At 44.9% G+C, this 21,269-nt stretch overlaps 1 protein-coding gene across 1 annotated transcript in view; it reads right to left on the bottom strand.

Annotated features, from left to right (window-relative positions):
• Positions 1–21,269, bottom strand: part of LOC108665388 (protein split ends) — a 51,825-nt gene that overhangs the window by 2,773 nt on the left and 27,783 nt on the right. Inside the window, exons 3-16 of the mRNA XM_018152139.2 lie at positions 18,937–19,197; positions 18,285–18,745; positions 17,695–17,873; positions 17,253–17,423; positions 16,558–16,842; positions 15,518–15,687; positions 14,628–15,149; positions 4,969–14,425; positions 2,132–4,096; positions 1,860–1,923; positions 1,416–1,603; positions 838–1,098; positions 423–620; positions 84–242 (exon numbers count right to left, since the gene is read on the bottom strand). Of these exons, the coding sequence (XP_018007628.1) occupies positions 84–242; positions 423–620; positions 838–1,098; positions 1,416–1,603; positions 1,860–1,923; positions 2,132–4,096; positions 4,969–14,425; positions 14,628–15,149; positions 15,518–15,687; positions 16,558–16,842; positions 17,253–17,423; positions 17,695–17,873; positions 18,285–18,745; positions 18,937–19,197 (14,341 nt within the window). The remainder of the gene's footprint in view (positions 1–83; positions 243–422; positions 621–837; positions 1,099–1,415; positions 1,604–1,859; positions 1,924–2,131; positions 4,097–4,968; positions 14,426–14,627; positions 15,150–15,517; positions 15,688–16,557; positions 16,843–17,252; positions 17,424–17,694; positions 17,874–18,284; positions 18,746–18,936; positions 19,198–21,269) is intronic.

Below are 21,269 nucleotides of genomic sequence, written 5' to 3'. Positions count from 1 at the left end.
GTAATCCGAAGTGCAGGATCAGTGCGAAAATATTTTCTCTCGGTGATACCCTAGATTTAAAGAATTTTAGATGACCAACTAACCGACTGTGATCCAGGCGCAGTAACATTGACGATGCCTGCCGCCTGTTTGTTGCCAAGGTAGCTGATGAAGCCGTTGTTCAACGTCCGTTGCTGCTGATGACTATCAAACTCGTTGTGACCAAATGGCAGAGCGACCAGCACTGCGTGCTCGCCCTTTTGCTGCAACACAACAAAAATCACTCTAGTATTTATTTTTTAAGCAATATTATAATAGTAGTTACACCATTGAATGGTGTAATTTGGCAAATGGTCACTCACGGTGATAGATATAAAAATAAAAAACAATCTGCCCACACACAAAAAACGACGAGCTTTTTGCATGTTTCTACGCTGACATACCTGCATCTTGCGTGCGACGCCGTCAAGTTGAAGCTGTTCGAGCCTCATCCGTTGTGATATGCGAAGAGCAGTGGTTTCCTGCGAGTGGTTAGGCAATGCTCCACTAGCCACTTCTGTCGAGCCCGACACGAACAGCATTTGAACTTTGGCTTGGTCGTTTTTCAGGCCGAGAACTCCTTCCCAGAAAATTGGGTACTTCTGCGCACAAGAATGAACAGGGTTATTCTAGATTTTTTTTACATGCAGATCGTTAAGTATTAATGAGAAATTTAAAAATCAGATTCTCAACTCGTATACAGATAGCCGAAAATTCGACCATCCCCACCATGTATCGTACCTTAAATGTTCCATAAAGCAATGTTATCTCAATACTGAAGAGTAAAATTGAGACGAAGTTCAAAAAATAAATGATCACCTCGAGCGGATGGTTGTAAGTGATAACTGGAGTAGGGTCATGATGCAACCCTCCACCAGGTCTGGCGAAATGAGGTGCAGCGACTCTTTGTTCTCCGCCGCCAGCAAAAGGTGGGTAAGGAGAAGCAGTTGAACGCAGCAGTTCACCTCCTATAGGCGTAGAAGTGAGCCTCTCCATAGGGGCAGGGCGAGGAGAGTCTCCAGCAGGGACGGCATGGCCAGGATAAATGTCATAGTACTGCTGGCCGACGAACACCATTGACTGTGACAATAAATTAGTAGGTTATGGTTTCGAAAATTTTAGTAAGAATATATCATAAATTATAATATGTTTCTGATACAAAGAACCGTAACGTAGCATAATGTCTACGATTTTTAATACACATCAGAGTTAATTACCGACAGAGTAGAGCGTTTAGGAAAAATAGGAACGACGACAAAAGAATGATATTGTGTGAATTAGTAAATCTCAAAATGATGAATATTTCGAACAATAATTGTCAGCTCATTAATTCATTATAATAATAGAAGGAATAACTAGCTGGTAATAAGTACGTCGATATTTTATGAAGCTCATACCTTAGGAGACTCGGTAGTTCTCTCTAGTTGGTGAGGCAGTAGCCGTGGCGAGGCACTGTGCGGCGTCAGCACTACACGGGACGGCGCTCCTAATGCTGGGCTTGCTACAGGCAACTGCTCATGGCTGTTTTCTGAAACACCAACACCTTCCGCCTTCAAGTCCAGCGCTGCACCATCTCCAGGACGACCTAATGGGAAAACAATTACATCAACTGCTCTTGGTGCCTGCACTAAAGCTGTGTTTCACAGTTAAATATATCAACAAAAATGATTCACTAGATAATAAATAAAAAAACGAATTAGCGACGTCATTCTACTTTGAACTGAAAAGCATCCTGGCGAGTTAAAATGGTAGTTTTTTTCAGCAGGGTATAGATCTAAGCAAGAGAACCTACGCGGTATATGGAACACAAGAAAATAGAATATTGAGAGGAGAAGTCTTACTGTAGATAGGACGATGAGGATCCTGTACGAAGTAGCCGCCAGGGTACATGAGCGGCGCCATCGACTGCAACAATTGAAAGAATCAAGAACCCTATAATTTCCAGCGGTTTGTTGAGTAAATTGACGGATTCAAATTACTGGCGTGAATGAAACTAGTATTAAAATCAAGAAGTGAGGACTCTGAATTCAAAAACTGCATGTATTTTATCGTCACATGTGTTTTCAAGCTTCGAGATTAAAGACTTGAAACGCTAAATCAAGTAAAGGCTCACCATGTCGAAGGGCTGCAGAGACGGGTCATTTTCGACAGCTGGTCGATTCTTGCCGATATGCGCTGGTGGTGGTTGACTAGTGGACAATAACTGTGGCTGTGGTCCAGAATTTGAGCTCTGCACAGTTCTTGTAGTGGGCTCAAGCTCGCCACGGCTGCCGCTGACCATCACATTCGTAACCGGTGCCACATTCAACCCTTGATGACTAGAAGCATGTACCAGTACTGAAGCTGGACCAACGCTCGTAGTAACAATTTGGTGAAGCTGTCCTCCTATGGAGAGTAATTGTTGCGGCTGCTGAGAGGCACCAGTTTGATGAAGCATCACTGGTTGAGGAGAGGCCTGGGGCGAAGGTTGATGAAGCAAGTGAGGAGAAGCTTGAGGGGATGGATGTAAATGAGCAGGCTGAGGTGATGGTTGATGAGGAACAGTATTCATAGTTACATGAGGTTGTGGAGACAGTGGGTGAGGCCTACTTCCGGCCTGCAAATGCAGAGGCACAGCGGCTTGATACGCTGTACGTCTCATGGCCGTCACGTTCGTGGTCATTCCTGGACTAACGGCTCCCACACTCACTTTGCTCATGGAAACGTTTGCCCCTGAACCACCCAAGGCGCTAGCCTCAACCGTACGAGGAGCACCAGGGTTGGTCTGCAAGTGCATCTGGTGAGGCTGTCGTACCACTTCAACGCTAACTTCACCACGACAAACACCATGTGGCAAAGCGGTACGGAAAGCAGTTACCCCACCACTCGGAGTCTGGGTGGCTTGGCGAGAGGCCACACTCGTCACAGTGATGCTGGGATTAAGGTTCACTGGTGTTGGGTTAGAAACACCCATACGATGCAGAGCGCCAGTAACATAAGCTTGACTGGGCTGCTTCAAAGAGGTACACGGCACAACTTTTGAATTATGGCTTACCGACGTTAACTGGAAGATTGTCGCTTGAGACGCAGTAGAAAGAGCATTGCGCGGAACGGGGCTTTGCTTGACACTCGGGCTGATTACCAACTCGGGTCTGTTGGGCAATATTCCACTGGGAGCTCGGACAAGACTCACTCCACTAGGAATGAATTGCTGGGGATGTGAGGCGACAACAGCAGCAACAGAGCTCGCCGGATCAGCTGTTCGAAGTATCAAGTTTGGTCTTGGAGCCTGAGTGACAACAAGTCCTGGCCGTGTCATGAGAGCGGAATGACTGGTCATGATCGCACCAACAGGTCGAGTTGTGTGACTCACAACTAAACCAGGTCTGTTTATTTGACTAACTATGATAGGCGGTGGAGTAACTTGGGGCTGTGTAACCACAATGGACTGAGGACGTGAGGTTTGCGTCACCACGAGTCCTGGCCTCGACGCTGAGTTGACGACGAGTGCGGCTGCGCTTTGTGCTGCGCCGGGAGGAAGCTTTGCGGTAGAAGTACTGATGAAGATAGCAGGTTTTGTGGGAAGCTGGTGAGCATTTCCCATCATGGCAGCAGTCTTGGCAATGGCATGCGATGGTAAAATAACAGACGAGCTTGGTTGTCCGCTTTGACGAACGAGATTACTGGGTTGGGAAGTTGCTGATGGTACAATTTGAGAAATCTGTGCAGAAACTCCGGTTAGAGCTTTAGTAGCTGGATTGAATTGCGTGTTTGTAGAACTGACTTGAGCGCTAGAGATAACAGTGGGATTGAACGAAGCGACAGGCAATGTGGACGTCACAGTCGTTTGTTCTGTCTTGGGGGTTCGAGCATGTGATATGTAAGTTAAGGGAGTGGTAGATGGAGAGGAAGAAACTACATCACCACTAACAGGAATGTACTGTCCTTCCTTCACCATAGTCATGGGAGTCAAGTGGCCGGTGACGGGGTCGACCAACGGAGTAGGGTCGGATTCCTTTTGCGTTATCTTGAAAGGCAAAATTGGTGAACTGCTGCTGCTGGTAATGGCAGTTGGGACCGTGACAACCGAGGTTTGGGTCTGTAGATAAATGCAGAGATAAAACATTTATTGAATATATTCAAAGAAGAAACTTTTTACCACTAGAATCAGAATAAATATTGAACTTCGTAAAATATTGAATGAGTGAATGGAACCATATTATAGATACATTCTAATAAGGACTGTGTCGGTAACAATATTTTCAACTTTATAAACAACTATTCAACCACGATGAGTGGATGCAACGATGTATGAGAAATGAAGGAGCGCTTGATGAAGAGCGCCGCTTTTCAATATGACAGGAGCGCAAAAAAATAATACATTTGTTGTGAATGAACTGGTCGATAGAAAAGATATAGAACTTCTGTATTTTCTAGATTTAGAAAAGCGTATGATCGGGTAGGCAGAGAGCTGCTGTCAGACACTGGAAATATTTAGTATGAGTGAAAAATATGTGAGGATCGTATGTATGTGCAAACTATAACAAAATATCTGATCGGGAGAGGAGCGTGAAGGGCGTACGACAAGGATGCATCCTGTCTCTGCTTCTATTCAACCTTTACATACAGAAGAAATGGCTACTATGGTGGGCATAAGGGAAGCAAAAGGTTTAAAATGCTTCCTAATGCTGATGGTGCTGTGTAATTTTGAGTGAAAATAGTGAGGATATGCGGAGCATGCTGGACTGTGTACCTAACCGAATATGATAGAGATTTTACTGTTCGGGACAGTGCCTAGAAGAGTCGTGTACTTGTTGTAAATAGATCAGCTGAGCACATATGCAGTGTGTAGCAGTTGAGAGGAAATGAAATTGTTAGGACAAGTGAGTTAAGATACTTTCGGGTGTGCGAGGACCAAATTGGATGTGAACGATAATGATCAAACATTGCAGAAATGATCGAGTTACTCACATCAGTAGTATACGATGAAACGGAGGAGAGATTGGATGAGCTGATGACGCGCATGACTGGAATAGCATTCTTCGGGGCTAGTTCAGCTTCAACTAACGAGGGCATGGAATTACCAGCTGATATTGGCGTGATGGGAGAGAGGGTCTCAGATATAGTTGAATTAGGAGAATATAACGAAACAACCGAAGAAGTTTCAGGAAGACTGAGGGTGGGATTTTCTTTAGGTAGAGCCGTCGGGTGTTGACCCACTAGGCCTCCCCGACCTCCACGAACATTGCGACGCTGCTGTACTGACTCCTTAGCTTTAAATCTCAGACCAGCGTTAGTGAAGGTCAAAGGAGTTACCACACCCGTTGATGAGGTTTCACTCTCAGTGTTTGAATCTTCGTCATCCGCATTTTTATCAAGCAACCGTCGAGACTTGCGAACATTAATCCCTGAGCCTCGCGAATCTTCATCATTGGTAGTGTCTTTAATAGGTGATTTGGCAGAAGTCGAGAGCGGATCTTTCTTGGCTTTATTAACAGAAAGAGAAGTATCATCATCACTTTCGTGGAATTCGAATACATCGTGTGTTGGTGCCGCAGGTCTCAGATTGCCGCGTACTCCTCTCATGCCACGCCGACGTCTGCTGCTACTTTCGTCATGATCCACCATATCGGGGTGTCGGCGAACTCGTTTGGGACGCGAACTGCGTCTGGGTTCTTGCAAACTATTTAATTTAGAAGCGTCGTGGATTGTTAGATCGTCGTTCAATGGACGAGATCGGCTTCGTGATTTATTGCGCGTTGGCTGAGGTACGCCAGTGCCATCATTACTTGCCGCAGTCACTCGTCCGCGGCCACGTCTGGATCGACCCCGGCCTCCTCGACCGCGTACCAGAGGAACTAAAGCAGATTCGGCGCTCCCTCCAGTCTCCGCTATATCTTGCGTAGAGGTTGCTTCTAGTGGCCTATTGGATACTTCAGTGTTGAGCGCTTCTTCGACGTTTTCTTGAATGAAAGAGTTATTGTCTGTTTGTTCAGACTTCGAGGCCGGCGAATCAACACACTTTTCTTCCAGTTTATTCGATTGTACTTGAATGTCAACAGCTTTGTCATCATGGTTATTTTCGTGAGTACCGTGAGAATCTGAAAAACTATCTGTCAAAGGAGTGGCATTGTCTTCGGTTTTAACCAGTAATGATGTGGTTACCTCCTTCTGTTCTTCATTGATATTAGGAGATACATCAACTTTTGAATCAACTGTGTGCTCAGGCGATGCAACTTCTTCGGTCTTTGAACATGGTGGATCACACGGCATAGGTTTAACTTGCTCCATGCGGTCACTATAAGGTTCATTGTGGTTAAACTTACCTTCATTCATCGTTGAGGACGGTAAGAGAGTGTCCTGGTGAACTTTCATATCTTCATACGGTAGTATACTAGAATGTGAAGCCTCCAGCTCGGGCATAGCGAAGTTTTGACGAGTGGGCTCACTAGGAGAGCAAACCAGTGGAGTGCTCTGCTGTTTAGATGAAGATGACGTCTGTTTATCTGTAGCCTGTTCCAAGGAAGATTGATAAGTGCTTTCGAGAGTCACCACGTCTTTCATTTGGCACGCGGGATCTTCTTGCTTTTTGTTACTTTTGTTATCTTTAATAACAGTGTTTTCTCGAGGACAGGCATCCAGAGCCGTAATTGTGGTGTCTTCCACCCAAGGCGTCTGAGGTGGCGTAGGCTGCTCATTATTATCCAACCGAAACACGGATGTCTTCTCCGTAGCTCTCGAAACAGAAGTAAGGACAGCACCGTGGGATTTCAGGTCAACAGCAGAATGGATGTCTTCTGAAGTTTCGTCGGGATCCTCGTCTATTTGGAGAGTGGGTTCAGACTGTACCGATGTTGGACTGTCAGGGAAAGTGATATTGTCTACATGGCCTGCTTTCTCAGGTGTAATTTTGGAACCACTACTGTGAGTTACGACCACATCACAGTCATCAGCGGAGTCGATAGAAGATCCCTTTTTAGCAGGAGCTTCGTCTACTGAAGGAAGAGGTAGTGAGATCGAAGACACAATCAATGGGGGCTCTAATGTAGTCTCATGCAAACCTATGGATGGCTCACGGGCAACTGGCGGGACGGTTTCTGTCGTGCTACTGTCACTCGAGGACGCTGGTACTCCAGCAGGCCAGTTAGCATCCCTGGTTTCGGGTTCGCGCTCTACTTCCGGCATTTCTGACTGCAACATTTGAGCAGCTGTTTGAGCCTCTTGAGAATCCTCTTCCACCACACTGTTCGCGTCTGATGCAATGAGATTTTCTTCATCGTGGCCCGAAGTTCTGGTATTATCGGCATATTCATCATAAGAGGCTAATAAACCAGCAACGGCATTCAGTGTTTCTTCTTGAGAAATAACACTTCTTGACGCTTTCGTTGTGTTTGAACTCTTTCTTGGTGATTCGCATGCAGGAACATCCTTACTGCGTTCTAAATCCGTCTCGTACACAACAGAAGGCTCGTCGCGCCTTGGCGAAGAGAGCTTTCTAAAGGCAGTTGACACGATACTCATTTCATCACCGTTAGTGATCAACACTTCATCATCTGAATCGGTCTTGATGATGGGCATGTCCAATGCAGGCTCCACCTCGCTCTCAGTTTGCTCACACGAGCTTCTTGAGTCCCGAGATAGAGACGACTGGCATGTGCCCTTCGACAAGTTTTCAGGACTAACAAAGTATTTGTTCGAAACGGAACTTGTGAAGCTACCTGGACTTTTCGTGACACAGCTTGGTGATACAGCTGGTGAAACGGAGAGGCGATTCTTGCTCTTGAAGAATGGAGGAGACGAAGATGTTGGAGTGAAGGAAGGCGATTTACCCTGATTATATGTTGAAATAGTAGGAGTTGATTGAATAACCTGAAGAGGAGACTTTCCAGATGATCCGTGATCAACAGTAGACGACATGATAAGATTCATACCAATTTCACCCGCGATGGTCACATCTATATCTGTAGCAGGGTGTTTATTACGGTCACGACTGCGATGCCGTGACCGAACCACGTCCCTGTCCCTGTGCTTCTTCTTTTTCTTCTTATCTTTGCGGGAATGTTCTCGGTGATCTGAGTCAATGATGAGATCATCATCGGAATAACGGAAAAGGTCTGTTCCACTACTCTCAACAATATTTTCTTTTTCGTCCTTTGCAGCAGTAGTTTGCGAGTAGAGATCATCGGCAGTGCTGCCAGTACTGCTGGTGCTCGAGCTGCTACTACCAACTCCACTACTTCCTTTGCCTGAGTCGGACGTGGGCCGTACGTCCTCGAGAACATCAGCAGTGGTGGAGATGACAGTAATTCGATGCAATGACTTCTTGCTGCTATCGTTAACGATCTCTTCGATTATCTTTGGCGCATCTTCTTCACATGGCTTGTCAGAAAACGTGTAACCATGACCGTGTGTTCTCATATCATCCTCCGAGTCAGTATAGTGGTTCAAGACTGGGTTTTGAGAAGGAGACATTGGCAAATCTCCAGGTGAAGGGTAAGATCTTGTAGAAGATAAGGATGTTTTTCTAAACGTAGCAGGAGTATGAGGTACGCCGCGCGGTGACTTGTTGGGTGTTACGGAAGAGCTAGCAGTGCTCGCATCGCTGTCGTCCGACATTATACCAAATATGGCTTCCATTCTCACGTCTCGTCTTACTCTCTCTTTGTTGGCAAGTTTGACTTTGGCTGGACGGTCCCAACGAGAGGTGTTTGATACGACGCTTATTTCAGTAGCCTCTGCTTTACTCTTAGGTTTACAAGGCTTTACCTCTTCTATGACTGGAGTATCACTATCTTCTGAATGGAACATGTCACCAGTGAGCGAGTGGATTGGGTTAGGTTTCCTTCTATCGGCATCGCAAGGAGTTCTCAGATGGCCTGCTGATAGTGCGGGACGGGGTGGTTTCTTCGACAGAATCTCTTGTTTGTCATTAGATGGTGAGTTCTTAGAGTGGTGTTTCTTACTTGGAACGATATCGTAGTCTGACATGTCTTCAGATTTGGCAGCGACGTCCTCGTCAGATGATATGTCAGAAACCACAAGATCCTTAACAGGGCGTGAGGATTTAACTTCGGTTATACTTTTCTTGTTTCTATTACTACTGCTGGAGCTGGTATTGCGTTTCCTTGTCGAGGTTTGAGGCTTGCGTATTTCACTGCGCGGTGACAGTTGTCCGGCGTCCGACTCGTCAGATGATACGTGAGCCAACGAAGGCCTGTCGTCGTCTGTGCTACTTGCGACAACACGTGGGTTAACTCTTTTGTTGTTTACGATGTCTTCATAGGTATCGGAGTCCGACTCGCCAACACCAGACAACGTAGCTTGTGAAGTTGATTTTTTCTTCTTGCCACGCTGCTTCTGCTTGTGCTGTAAAATGGATTTCTGCTTTGCTTCTTCTTTAAGTCTCTCTTGTTCTCTTTTCTTCTGTTCCAATTTCAGATGTCTTGATTTCACCTTGTCGTACATATCGAAACACGGATCAATAACAGGATCGTCGAAGAGTGAGGCCATCTTTTGGTGGTCGTCATCGTCATCCGATGAGGAGCTCGAGCTAACGATGTCATCAGAATCTGAATCTGAGGCCATGCAATCTTTAGATTGAAGACGTTTCTTGTTTTTAGACTTAGAAGAGGCAGAGTTGCGGATATTTTGCGTCTGTTTGCTGCTGTATGGATGGGAGTTTTTGAAGGTTTCGTCTTCAGATGTTTCATTCATAACATCGCACGAAAGCGAATGACGCAACGGCAGAGCAATGTTGCATTCTTCACTGTCCTCATCTTTACTTCGGACGTGGTAACTACTTTTCTTCATGTCGTATTTTGGTAGCTTTGTGGAGTCCAAATCACGCTTGCCCTTACTTTCGGTTTCTGTTTTATCGCTTCTACCTGAATCGTGTTTCTTGCGGCCTGGCAAAAGCAGTTCTTTGCTATCCAAGCCGTCAACTGAACGACGTCTACTTGAAACAGAACTTCGTGCGTCGGCAGAGGGAACAACAGTGAAAGTGGGTGGTTCTTGTGATTCAGGAGCATGAGCAGGTGACGACAAAGGCCGATCGTTCTGAAACACGGCACTTAAACTGCTACTGCTTGACTCTCTGCGTTCTCGTCGGCCACTTTTCACGCTTGTGGTTGAAGATTCAGAATGTTTACTTTTACGGGACCGTTTATCTCCTCCACGATGCCCGCTGCTGCTGTACTTGTTGCCGCTACGTTCTTCTTTGTTTGAGACATTTTCACAGTTAGACAATTTAACAGCTTTAATTTTATCCTTTTCTCCTGCGTTGGGCACATTATCATGTTTATTCTTTGAATTGCCTTTTTCCGTTTTCTCTTTACATCGTTCTTTCTTAAGTTCTCTTGACTGCACATCATCAGAATTTCTTCTCTTGACCTCATGCTTCACTGCATCGTCGGCTGCCAATTGTCCGATGTTGCGACACGTATCCTCATGATCAGTTTTCCTCACAAAAGTTGGCGACTCGCACTTTTCTTTGATGTCACTGTCTTCTTGCTTGACTTCTCTGTGCTTAGGCGCATCCTTCTTCAATTCTCGGTATCTATCATGATGTTCTGGAATCTCTTTATCAGGAGGTGTTCGCATCTGGTCAGTTTTCTTGCTCTCACAGTTCACTTTACGGACTATCTTAGACATATCGGTAAGAACACGAGTGCCAGACGATTTCTTCTCAAGAGGTAGCTCAACGGATTCCTCCTTAACTGCTAATTTAGAACCACTAACGCTTTCGAGATTAGGAGAGTTTGGACGTTCAATTTTTGGAAAGCAGAGATTCTCCTGTGTAGGTGAAGAAATATTTTCAGTTTTAGGTGAACTATGGTTTTCCACTTTGGAGGAATATAAATTGTGATGTTTGGGTGAAGAAACGCCTTCTGTCTTCCTTCGGTCTCCACTACGACCGGACCAATTGCGTTCGCGGCTTTTAGGAGGCTTTTCATTTTGTCTCTCCTTCCCGTTGTGATTTTTCTCTCTGCGTTTACCTTTCTTGTTAATTTTCCGACTTTCGGTACGATCTTTGAATGAATTTTGTTTCTTATGAAGATACTTACATGAATCAACATTTACATCATTATTCAATTTATTCTGATCATCATACTTGTGACTTTCGGCATTTAGAACACCATCCTTGACATGTTCGTTGTATTCGCATCCTTTTGCGAAATCAGGCCGGCCGGATTCAGATTTTTCAGAAGTGCTGTTCATCCTCATCTTCTTCGAGTACTGATGAGTGCGGGTATTTTTAATAGCCTTGTTACGTGAAGTATTCTCAACATCAGGCTTACACGTGTCTTCTGCAGAGCCTAGTCTCCTTTTCTTAGTCGACACTTCTTCTGCAGTGTCAACGACGGATTGATTACCCCAGCATGGCGAGACTGTGTCTTCGTCTCCGTAATCTTCATTTGAATTTTGCAAGTTCTTGATATCATCCGAAGCACAAGGATTTCTATCTTGCCCTTTGTTCACTTCCTTGTGTATCAGAGGTTGCCTGGACTTGCTTTCTGTAGCCTTGTCCCGAGATTTGGACGGAGGAGACGTTCTAACAATGCTGTTTGAAATGGTATCACAAGGTGGAGATGTTTCATTAATTTGGTTTTTATCTGTAGAATCAGGCACTGTTTCAGATTGATGAACATTCGACCGTAAATCCCAATCCTTAACAGGAAGTTGTTGACTGTCTTCAAGAACAAAAGAGTCATCACCTTTATCGTTTAAAACTGAAGAGGAAGAAGAAGTCTTGCTAATCGTCCCAGGAGAGCAATCAACTGAAGAAACTTCTTCCGCCTTAGATTCAAGATCAGTACATGCGATGATGTCTTCCTTGGTTCGTCGCGGGGACCCGCTACTTTTTCTGATAGGTGTTGAGTTGCCTGTGCTTGTAGGCGAAAGTGATGACAAGCTACCGAAACTTGAGGGCGATGCCATAAAATCAATAGAGAGCGTAGCAGCTTGCGTTACGCTCGCGGCTGGGGGTACCGAAGCTGCCGGACTAGCAGGCATGGGAGAAACAGGGAGGGCGCAGGTGTAGTCTGGGCTGTCTGTAGGGCTGTAAAAACTCTTGACGGAGCTCGATGATACAGTTTTGCATAATAGAGATGAGGAGATCGAATCACGTCGCCCCTTTGGAGAAGAGTTGGTTGACTTGTTGCGATGTCCTGGAGAGTTTTGCGGTGATGATGACACAGACGAAAGAGTTGGAGATACTTTGATGTCTGCATTATTACTATTGCTCACATCAAGTAGTGACGGTCTGAAGCCAGGCAAGCTGTTGATAGGAGTAGCTGAAGGGATGGGAGGCGTGGTGGCAGCAATAATATCAGCGATGGTAACAGGCGGGGTGAGCGGAGAACAGAGTGACCTCATGGGCGACGTGCGTACCGCAACTACAGATGAATTGCTGTTGCTTATGGTCGTGTTCGTTGTAGACGTGATGGAAGGGCTCTTGCTAACCGTTAGCTTACAAGTTGTTGTGACAGAGACACTAGTGAGGCTGCTGCTAACAGCACATATCGAAGAGCTGTTTGGTGTGCTGCTTGGAGATCCTTTCGTTGCAGCACTCTCAGTAGCAGTTGTATTGACTGAAGATGTTGCATCGTGAATGGCAGAATCAAGTTTGGACGGCAAAATGTTAGTAAATGTCTTTATGGGAGAACCAACACTAGTATTGACACTTGGAAATGAAACACTACTCTTACTAACCACAACTGGAGATGCTTTGCCGGTAGTGTATGTGTTGCTTAAAACATTAGTAACTGTAGAGGTAGATCTGTTCTTGCCGAGTGACACAAAAACTTTAGGTTCATACTTTTCCTCAATGTTTTCTAATCTTTCACAATCTTCGTCGAATATACTTCTCCTGGAGAGTACTGACTTTACAATAGCGGACGGCGTATTGCGTAATGCATCCAAATCTACTGGGAATTTTCTACAAGGAATCGAACTAGTTGATATTTTGTCTCTTACATTTTCTAGGGAAAAATTGGCTCGAGAATTACCAGTCCATTTTTCGTAGCGCTCATCAAAAGCTCGTATTCTCTCCTCCAATTCGGCATCTTGTTTCGTTGAGGCGATAGGCGAGTCCTCAGAGTCCGAGGGATGCGCAGTAGGTCCTGGTGAAACAGGCGTATCAGCTAATATTGATCCATCCTCTACAACAGCGCACGTCGTATCTACTATAAGATTAGCAGTTCTGGTACTGACGCTACTTTCAATGCTACTACTGCTACTACTGCTGCTGCTGCTTGATGAAATGGGGGACCTTAGCACGCGACACTTTGGAGAACTTGCAAATGAAGCAAAAGGCGAAACGGGACAATTCCGCAGCTGCTGCGCAAAACGAGGGAGGGGCAAGGACATGGGGATGGTGGGACCACTGCGCTCCTTGTGAGCAGATTGCTGATGGTAAGGATGTTGGTGATGGATATAATGGCGATGATACCCAACTCCAGTGTTACTGCTAGGAGTACACTCGTCCCTTTCATCCCGAACCGGAGTGCCAGGAGCGCTCGTGTCGCTCACACAATCAAAATTTTCGCCAGTATCTCTAGCCTTCCACGCTTCCTCATTTCTACTGCGCGGGTCAATATGAGGAGAGCGTTCATCACGACGGTACTTCGAACCTGAAGGCTCAGTGGGAGTTTTCCTTGCATCGTGCGGACGTCTAAAACTCAATGGGTCGCGACAATCACTGCTGTCAAGCATCCTCTTAAGCACATGTGATTTATCGTGGCTACTAGAGTCAAAACGAGTGCGCTTGATGGGCCTCGACTCTGTGACGTCACTGCGTTCGTCTCCTGATGAACTAAGTGCGTCATCACGCTTGTTCGCGAGTCTTGGGTCGTAAGGCTCACGGTGACCACTGGCAGGAGACGACTCAACGGTCCGACCGAGAGAGCGTCCAGGAGACTCGAGGGGCCTTCGGTCGCTTACGCGCACCACCAGGTCCTTGAGGTCGATAGGACGCCGTTTACGAGGGTCGGGTGGAGCACGGTCATCAATGAGCGTAACTTCCCTGGATGGCGACGTAGCGAGAGAAGCGGCGGGTGAGCGTGACGATGCGAGACGATTTTTGACGGACCGAGAGGGTGGAGGTGATGAGACGCTTGAGGGAGAATAGCAGCCGTCATAGTTGACGACGTGAGAAGAGGAGCGGGACGAGGCGTAGTCATCATAGGGAGGGAACGGTGTGCGATGAGATGGACTACATGTGGTAGCGGCTACCACAACAGAACTGCCACTGTTCGCCGATGTGGCAGTAACTGTGGTAGAAGCAGGCTGCGGCGAGGTTGTTGGGGTGCGGCCACCACGTCTGGCGGCCACTGAATCGTATCTGCTGCCCGCGTACTCCCGAAGCTCGCGCTCGTAGCTGTCCTCGTAAGAAGCTTCGCTGCCTTGACTATACTCGTCGTAACTCCGTCTGCAACACATGAAAAACTTGTAAACATCTTAATAATCATAAGTAATATCCTGAATGCCAATTAATATCCTAACTGCCCTATATGAACGTCCAAGTATAAAATACACCATGCATCTGAAAGATTTCTATTTAAAACCGACGCATTGAAAAAAACGCAGAAGAAATGTATCAACAACCACAAACAGAGCAGTTTGGTACCTACCCAGGACCGTAGTCATCGAAGCCATCATATCTGTTGTTAGCTCTGTTTGGACGCGAAGTGTACGATCCTCTAGAAGGTCCTGAGGCAGGCAAGCCTGAGCGAGTAGCAGCAGAGGAGGAAGTAGAAGTAGTTCCAGCTCCTCCATAGGGCGGATAAGCCGGTGCAGAGCTTCCGTTGCTTGTCGAGAGAGGCTGATCAAGAGGTGAGATAGCGACAGAAGTGGAAACTGAGGGAAGAGCAGACGCCCCAGCACTGGCTGACGCTACCGTAACCGCTGTGGATGAACCTTGCTGGCGACGACTACGAGTGGAAGAATTGGAGCTGTTGCTGCTGCTACTCAGGCAGTGCTGCACTTCAGTGCCTCCAGGTCGAGGGTAGCGGCTGCTACTGGTTGCGCTGCTTGCATTGCTGGAAGTGGCAGTAGCAGCTGCTGCAGCGATGGCAGGAGCAGTAGCAGAAGAATCGTATCGGCTGCTCGCGCCATTGCTGGCGGCGTTCGCATTGCTGCCAATCTGACGTTCTCTGTTGAGCAAGATTTTAGTGCTTAATGTAATTGCGATTATTTATTTTGCATTTATTAATCTCGCATAAAAGTTTATGTATCAATAATTCACTATTCTAGGCAATTCAACACTCGATTCAACATCGGACTTCAACATGCCAAGAGAAAACTTTGTGATATATGATACCTATCAACAATGGTCGATTATATTCTTTCTAAGCTATGCCACAATTTTAGAACATTTATCTAGACAAAACCAATATATTTTGGAAGAGAGGCCCATAGATTCATGCATTTCTTTATTAAACAAGTTATTTATGTTATAATAGCTACGATTTTGCCTTATCATGTAGGGATTAAACCAGAGCTCGTGCACAATGATACTAACTTGGAGGAGACACGTTCCCAGGGACGCTCGGTGGGCATGTGGAAGCCTTGTTTGGTGAGGTGGTCAAAAAAAGCAACCTCGCACTCACGAGATGCGAAGTCGATTTGAAGCTTTTTGCCCATGAGCATTCGACCACGCATCTCGCTCACAGCGATCGTGGCGTACTTCTCCTGGAACAAGTAGAGAATATAGTAAATTATCGTATCACTACGATTGAGAGTTACGACGTTTTTTGGATACGACGCGGCTCATTCGGCGTATTTGGATACGGCGGCTCATTCATACAATCGCCTTTTCTTAACACTGTACTCAGTTACAGGAGGAAAACTAATCTACGGTTCCTCTAAAATCTAAATTGTTGCTCCCATACGCACGGTAAAGTTCATTGCTACCAGTTGAGTTAAAAATAATTCACCATCACTGAGATGGAAGTGGATATCCTAAGGCAATCTGATTATGAAAAAAAAACCTCTCGCTGGGTATTTCGAGCGAAATGCTTGTCGTACGGTACAGTTAATATGAAAAGGTACTATATAAATGCATGGTCCAGTTTGCGTCGAAAATCGATTTACAACGCCGTGTAAAAACTGACCAACGTCATACGTGATATGTCTAATACAATCTTTATAGTAAAGCTTAAATGGCATTTCAGAGGAGCTCTCAGCAACAAAATTGAAGCATAGAAGACTCATGAGTGACCACTGGAGGTCATTTGCACCCTTTTAATTTTGTCGAGAATTCCAACGACAAATTAATAGATTCATACGTGAAGTTCGGGTGAGAAAAGTGCCCTAGTACAATCAAATAATCCCTTAAAAATTATCGAATAATAAACACATGAAGTTTGAAGCTTGCATACAGATTAACAGATTAAACGATTGGAAATCAGAATGAGTAAAAAAAAATTACAAATTAGGTTTAGTGACTTCAAATGAATTAAATAAATAAATAATATTCAAGTTTAAATTAAATTAAATTAAATTAAATGAAATCATCAATAGAGTATCAGAGACAGAGACTTTCTTAACTGAACAACTCACGGCTTCGTAAAAGACGAGTGCCTGTCCTCTCTTCCTATCAATGAAGAGATGGCTGACCGTGCCGTATATGGAGAATTGCTCACGCAGGAACGACTCGGCCACCGTCTCCGCGACACCGTCGAGCCACACGCAGTGCGTGGGCATGCACTTGCCAAAACCAAGCTTGATTCTGTTCGCACCGAGATGTTCGCCATCCATTTGGCGCATGGCGCGGACCACGCTTCTGATATCCGCGTATTGGCAAAATGCAAAAGTTGCCAAGTTCTGCTTCTTTATCTCGATTTCCTGCAAAATAAAATAGCTAGGTAATCAAGCAGAAATTGCGCAGTAAAAATAACTCTCGTTAAGAATACATAGTTTAATAGCAAAGCTTTCATTAACTACTGTTTACAAGATTGGACCCGCGGTTCAAATATATAAGATTAGCTGAGTCACAAATTCAACTTCTGAACGTTACGATGTGAAAGAAAAACACAAGTTCAAGTGCAACGCGCCCAAGTATTACGAAGATTACCGTCCAGGGCCTATACTTTCAAAAAAAGTTAAGAGATCGTAAGTTTATCAGCCAATCATTGACGGCCTTTCAAGTCAAATCCACCAATCATAGACCAGAAAATAGAGCGTAAGTACTTACGTTCACTTAGCGAGTTTTGAAAGTATGGCCCCTGATATATATAAATCAGCATCGAACTCACAATTATTTCGCCGAATTGGTCAAAGGTGCTCCTGAGAACGGCCGGTGTGATATCTTTCTCGAGGTTGCCGATGAAGAGCGTGCGTGTTGCTTTGTGGTGATACTCGTCCTGGTCAACGTCATATGTGCGATACTCGCTCTCGTCCAGCTCGAGTCCTTCGTGGGGTGCCACCTGTCGTGTATGTAAACGACATAGTCATCTTTCTGTATACTTGTATACAAAGATACTGAATGCTGTACATCCATAGTATCTGTGCTCGTGTGCATCTGGCATGATCACACAAGTATGTCTAATTGGTGAAAATCTCGATCTGTTCTAATTGTTGATGCAATTACAATCATACACAAAATACCCCATTAATATAACAAAAAAACTTTCAAAATAATCGTAATTAATATCCCTAATTTCTCATATTACTGAACGACTACTTGTTATGTCTGACCTGTATCTTGACCCCAAAGAATCTTTTATCGTGAGAAGCAAGCAACGCTTTCTCGGCATCTTCGGCTTTTTTGAAGCACACGACGGCATAGCGCTCAGTACCAGTACCCACGATGCGCACAGTCGTCACCTTGCCGTGCTTCTTGTAGTCGTGGAAGAGCCCATCTTTCAAGGATATGTCTGCGTGGGTGGAAGATACACAACGATATTACATCAATTTGACAGCGCTTACTCACCACTACTCGAGCTCTTTCAGAGTTTAATAGGTTAAGACTGCTGGGAGTAACGACGTCAAAGTAACTTGTAACTAAGGAAAATTTTTAAAATCAATCAACAATACAAAACTGACTGCGTAGTTTTCAATTTAAAAATTCAAGTTTCCAATGTAAACAAATGGAAATAAGGTCTTCCGAAAAACATTATTGTAGTTCGACTATAACAATATATCTAAATTTAATAACAACTTACAGTCAAACTTAAAACATTGGTTTAATCACGGATGTTTTATCGAAATTGAACAAGTGGTATGCAAGTAAGTGTTAGTTGTAAATCAATAGGAAATGTGTTAGATATGTCGGTTGTAAACACCACCTGTAGAGCCAATAGGGAGGTTGCGCACGCAGATGGCAAGAGGTCTCTTGTCGCCAGGCAGATGCGTGGCGGCCGTAGCTGAAGAGTTGCAGTTCAGAGAAGAGTTGGGGACGCGTGCCACGGGAGATCTGGACGGTGATCGCGACGATCTAAAAGATCTCGAGCGAGATCTGCTCGAGCTAGAACTAGAAGAACTAGACGAACTACTGGAACTGCTGCTGCGACTTGATGAGCCTGAATCTGAGCTGGAGTGATTTGCTAAGGCAGCAGGTGCAGGGTGGCGCTTAGGGTTGCTACTAGATGAGTGGTGAGAGCCTCCCAGTCCACTCCCGCTTGTGGAGCTCGGAGTGGCTCTTGAGGACCGCATGTGAGTGGAGCGGGATGAGGGTGACGGGGGCACAGAACCCCGTCGCACAGACATCGAAAGCTTGTCGTCTCCATAATTGTCAGCGGGGTGGTATCTGAAACCATTAACGCAAACTCGTTCGATTAATGAATTAAATAAATTAACTAACCAGAACTTCGAAAGATACTACACACATGCGGACCTAATTGACGACACCTAAAATATAATACTGGACATTGGCTTCAGCAGGATGCTTCATTACAATAGTGGTCTCTATGGAAAGATTGACGGTGAGTTTGGACTGACCTGTAATTACTGGGAGGAGCAGCGCTCGGCCATCGGTAGTCGATTGGGTCCCCCCGAGGAGTCGTGCAATACTGCACGCGACCGAAGGAACGCAATCGACCACCTCGTGCCCCGAACTCTGCTCCTTCGAGGGAAGGCGGGTAGTTGCGTCGCATGGGCACCCCCATGGGCATGGTGCCGTTATAGGAACAAACATCATCACGACGGACACTATCGTAAAAATGACTAGAGCGATCGTAGCCCACGTGATCATCGGATATTCTGCCCACAAGAATAAAAAAGTAAACTTAGTCGTGATGGTTGATATATGATTAACTACATAAAAAACTTTTTCATAATATAACGAAGTCAAATGACAGGCTGAGGACACGCAACGGACACTACCGATTTGCCAGCAAACATTCTTGATCGTACCTAAATAACTGGACATCATCCACACTGTAGTCATATCAACAAAAACGCAGGCATCAACTAGTTTGGCAGATGATCAAACAAACCACATTACAGCGGTGCCATGCATCAAAGAGTAAAAATAAGGGTTTCATGAGATTAGAAAAAATAATCCGAAACTATACTATGAAACGAAATGTGCCGATTATAGGCATTTCCTTATAAACGAATTGACAGCATTTGCGAGAGTATCGGCAAACAATACGGCTGTAAAAGTTCACTCGCCTCAATGTTTATAAGCCTATTTCTTTAAACTAAACTTCGATTTTCATGTTATGAAAATACTCATTTGATTCGCATTCTAAGGTAAAAATTAAATTCGTACGCTTTTTTATCGAACTAGTTATCGCGCATAACAAATACTAAGCGTTGTTCGGTTATGGTTCAAAAGCAGGGACGATTTGACAGAAATTGCATGCAACAGATGTGGTAAGTTTGTAACGAAGACACAACTGATTAAGCTTTAAAATCTATATGAAGAAGTTATATATAACATACATAAATATGTTGCCACTATTTATAAAACGGCAACAGGAGTATAAAGAAGAAAATTTTACGATGGAGGCAAAACAAAAAAGCGCACAAGTGTTCTATATATTTCAGGTTATATTGCTGCACAAGAGGCGACTCATATAATTCATATTCGCATGAAGCTTTTTTTAATGAATTGTTCAGTGAAAACGTCTAAAAAATTAACACTGTCATGATAATTGTTACCTAATCAATGGACATTTGGAAAAGAGCCAGCAATTTGAAATTGTAGACGCTCAAACACGAAAATTCGTAACAATGTAGAATCGACATCAGCCCAAAAACGTCAACAGTAAAACTTGCCTCAAATGAACAAAATTTATACGCAGGAACAGTTCGTTGGAATAAGCTTGACACGTAGAAATTCCCGGAATCTGGGGAGCATGTTTTGGACCAGTTTTCTACGAAAATGAATTTTAAAATGGCCAAAATGCGAATGGGCGGCTTTCCTTTGCCTGCATTAGATTGAGCACGCACAGAGATTCTATAAAGAGGCGCAGAAAAAGAAAGAATGCACAGAGGCTGAATGCATCCGCCTTAAAGGCGATGGTTCAGAGCATCTTCTTCAGTACTCCCACATGCTCAGGGCAGTTTTGATCAAATGGATGATACACCATTTCCCGTGAAGAAAGGATTGATATAAGCAGCTATACGAGGTACTCTCTTTCTCTTCCAGAATAAATGTCACTGTTAATACAAATGTAGGCTTTCTTCACACCTTATGCCTAAATATACATTAACTGAACGAGAGGTTAAGTAGCACATTATTATAACTCTTAACAGAATAAAGAGGTAGAAGCATGAAAGAAACTATGACTCACTTAACATGTGTTTAAAGTAACAGTGAAGCCATTATAAATCGTCGTACCAAATGAAATGAACGGAAATGCACGCAAGTTAGCGGTGAACGATCCTTGTATTATATTACATGGCCTCATTAACCACCTAAGGCGTTGAATTATAGCACAAGTCTGCCGGGAGCTTGTATCAACAATCAGTCGACTGCAACTGAGTTGAGGCCTTCAGGACAGGATCAAATGTTATGACGCAAATGAGGCAAATTCGGTCAGACTTTGATGCACGTGTACACTTGTATTACACGGCACAACGACGAATTGGTGTCGCAACCTGGGCACACAGAGCAGTGACGCGGGATGAGCACAGCGCTAAAGCTGTGCATCATTTGGAGCTGTCATGTGATGAGGGGAGGAGAGGGAGCGAGGGAGAGGTGCGGGGTGGAGGTGTAAGGTGACCTCTGCACTATAACACGAGCCGCGAGGTCGATACAACGGGTCGCTGGTGGGGAGGGGAGCCGGGGAGTGGAGCAGGGGAGTAGTGGGGGAGGGGAGCAG

This window comes from Hyalella azteca, unplaced genomic scaffold, assembly GCF_000764305.2.
Source record: "Hyalella azteca isolate HAZT.00-mixed unplaced genomic scaffold, Hazt_2.0.2 contig6071, whole genome shotgun sequence".
Classification (NCBI taxonomy): domain Eukaryota; kingdom Metazoa; phylum Arthropoda; class Malacostraca; order Amphipoda; family Hyalellidae; genus Hyalella; species Hyalella azteca.
The sequence above is the reverse complement of the archived record's forward strand: the minus strand, read 5'-3'. Positions and strand labels throughout refer to the sequence as shown.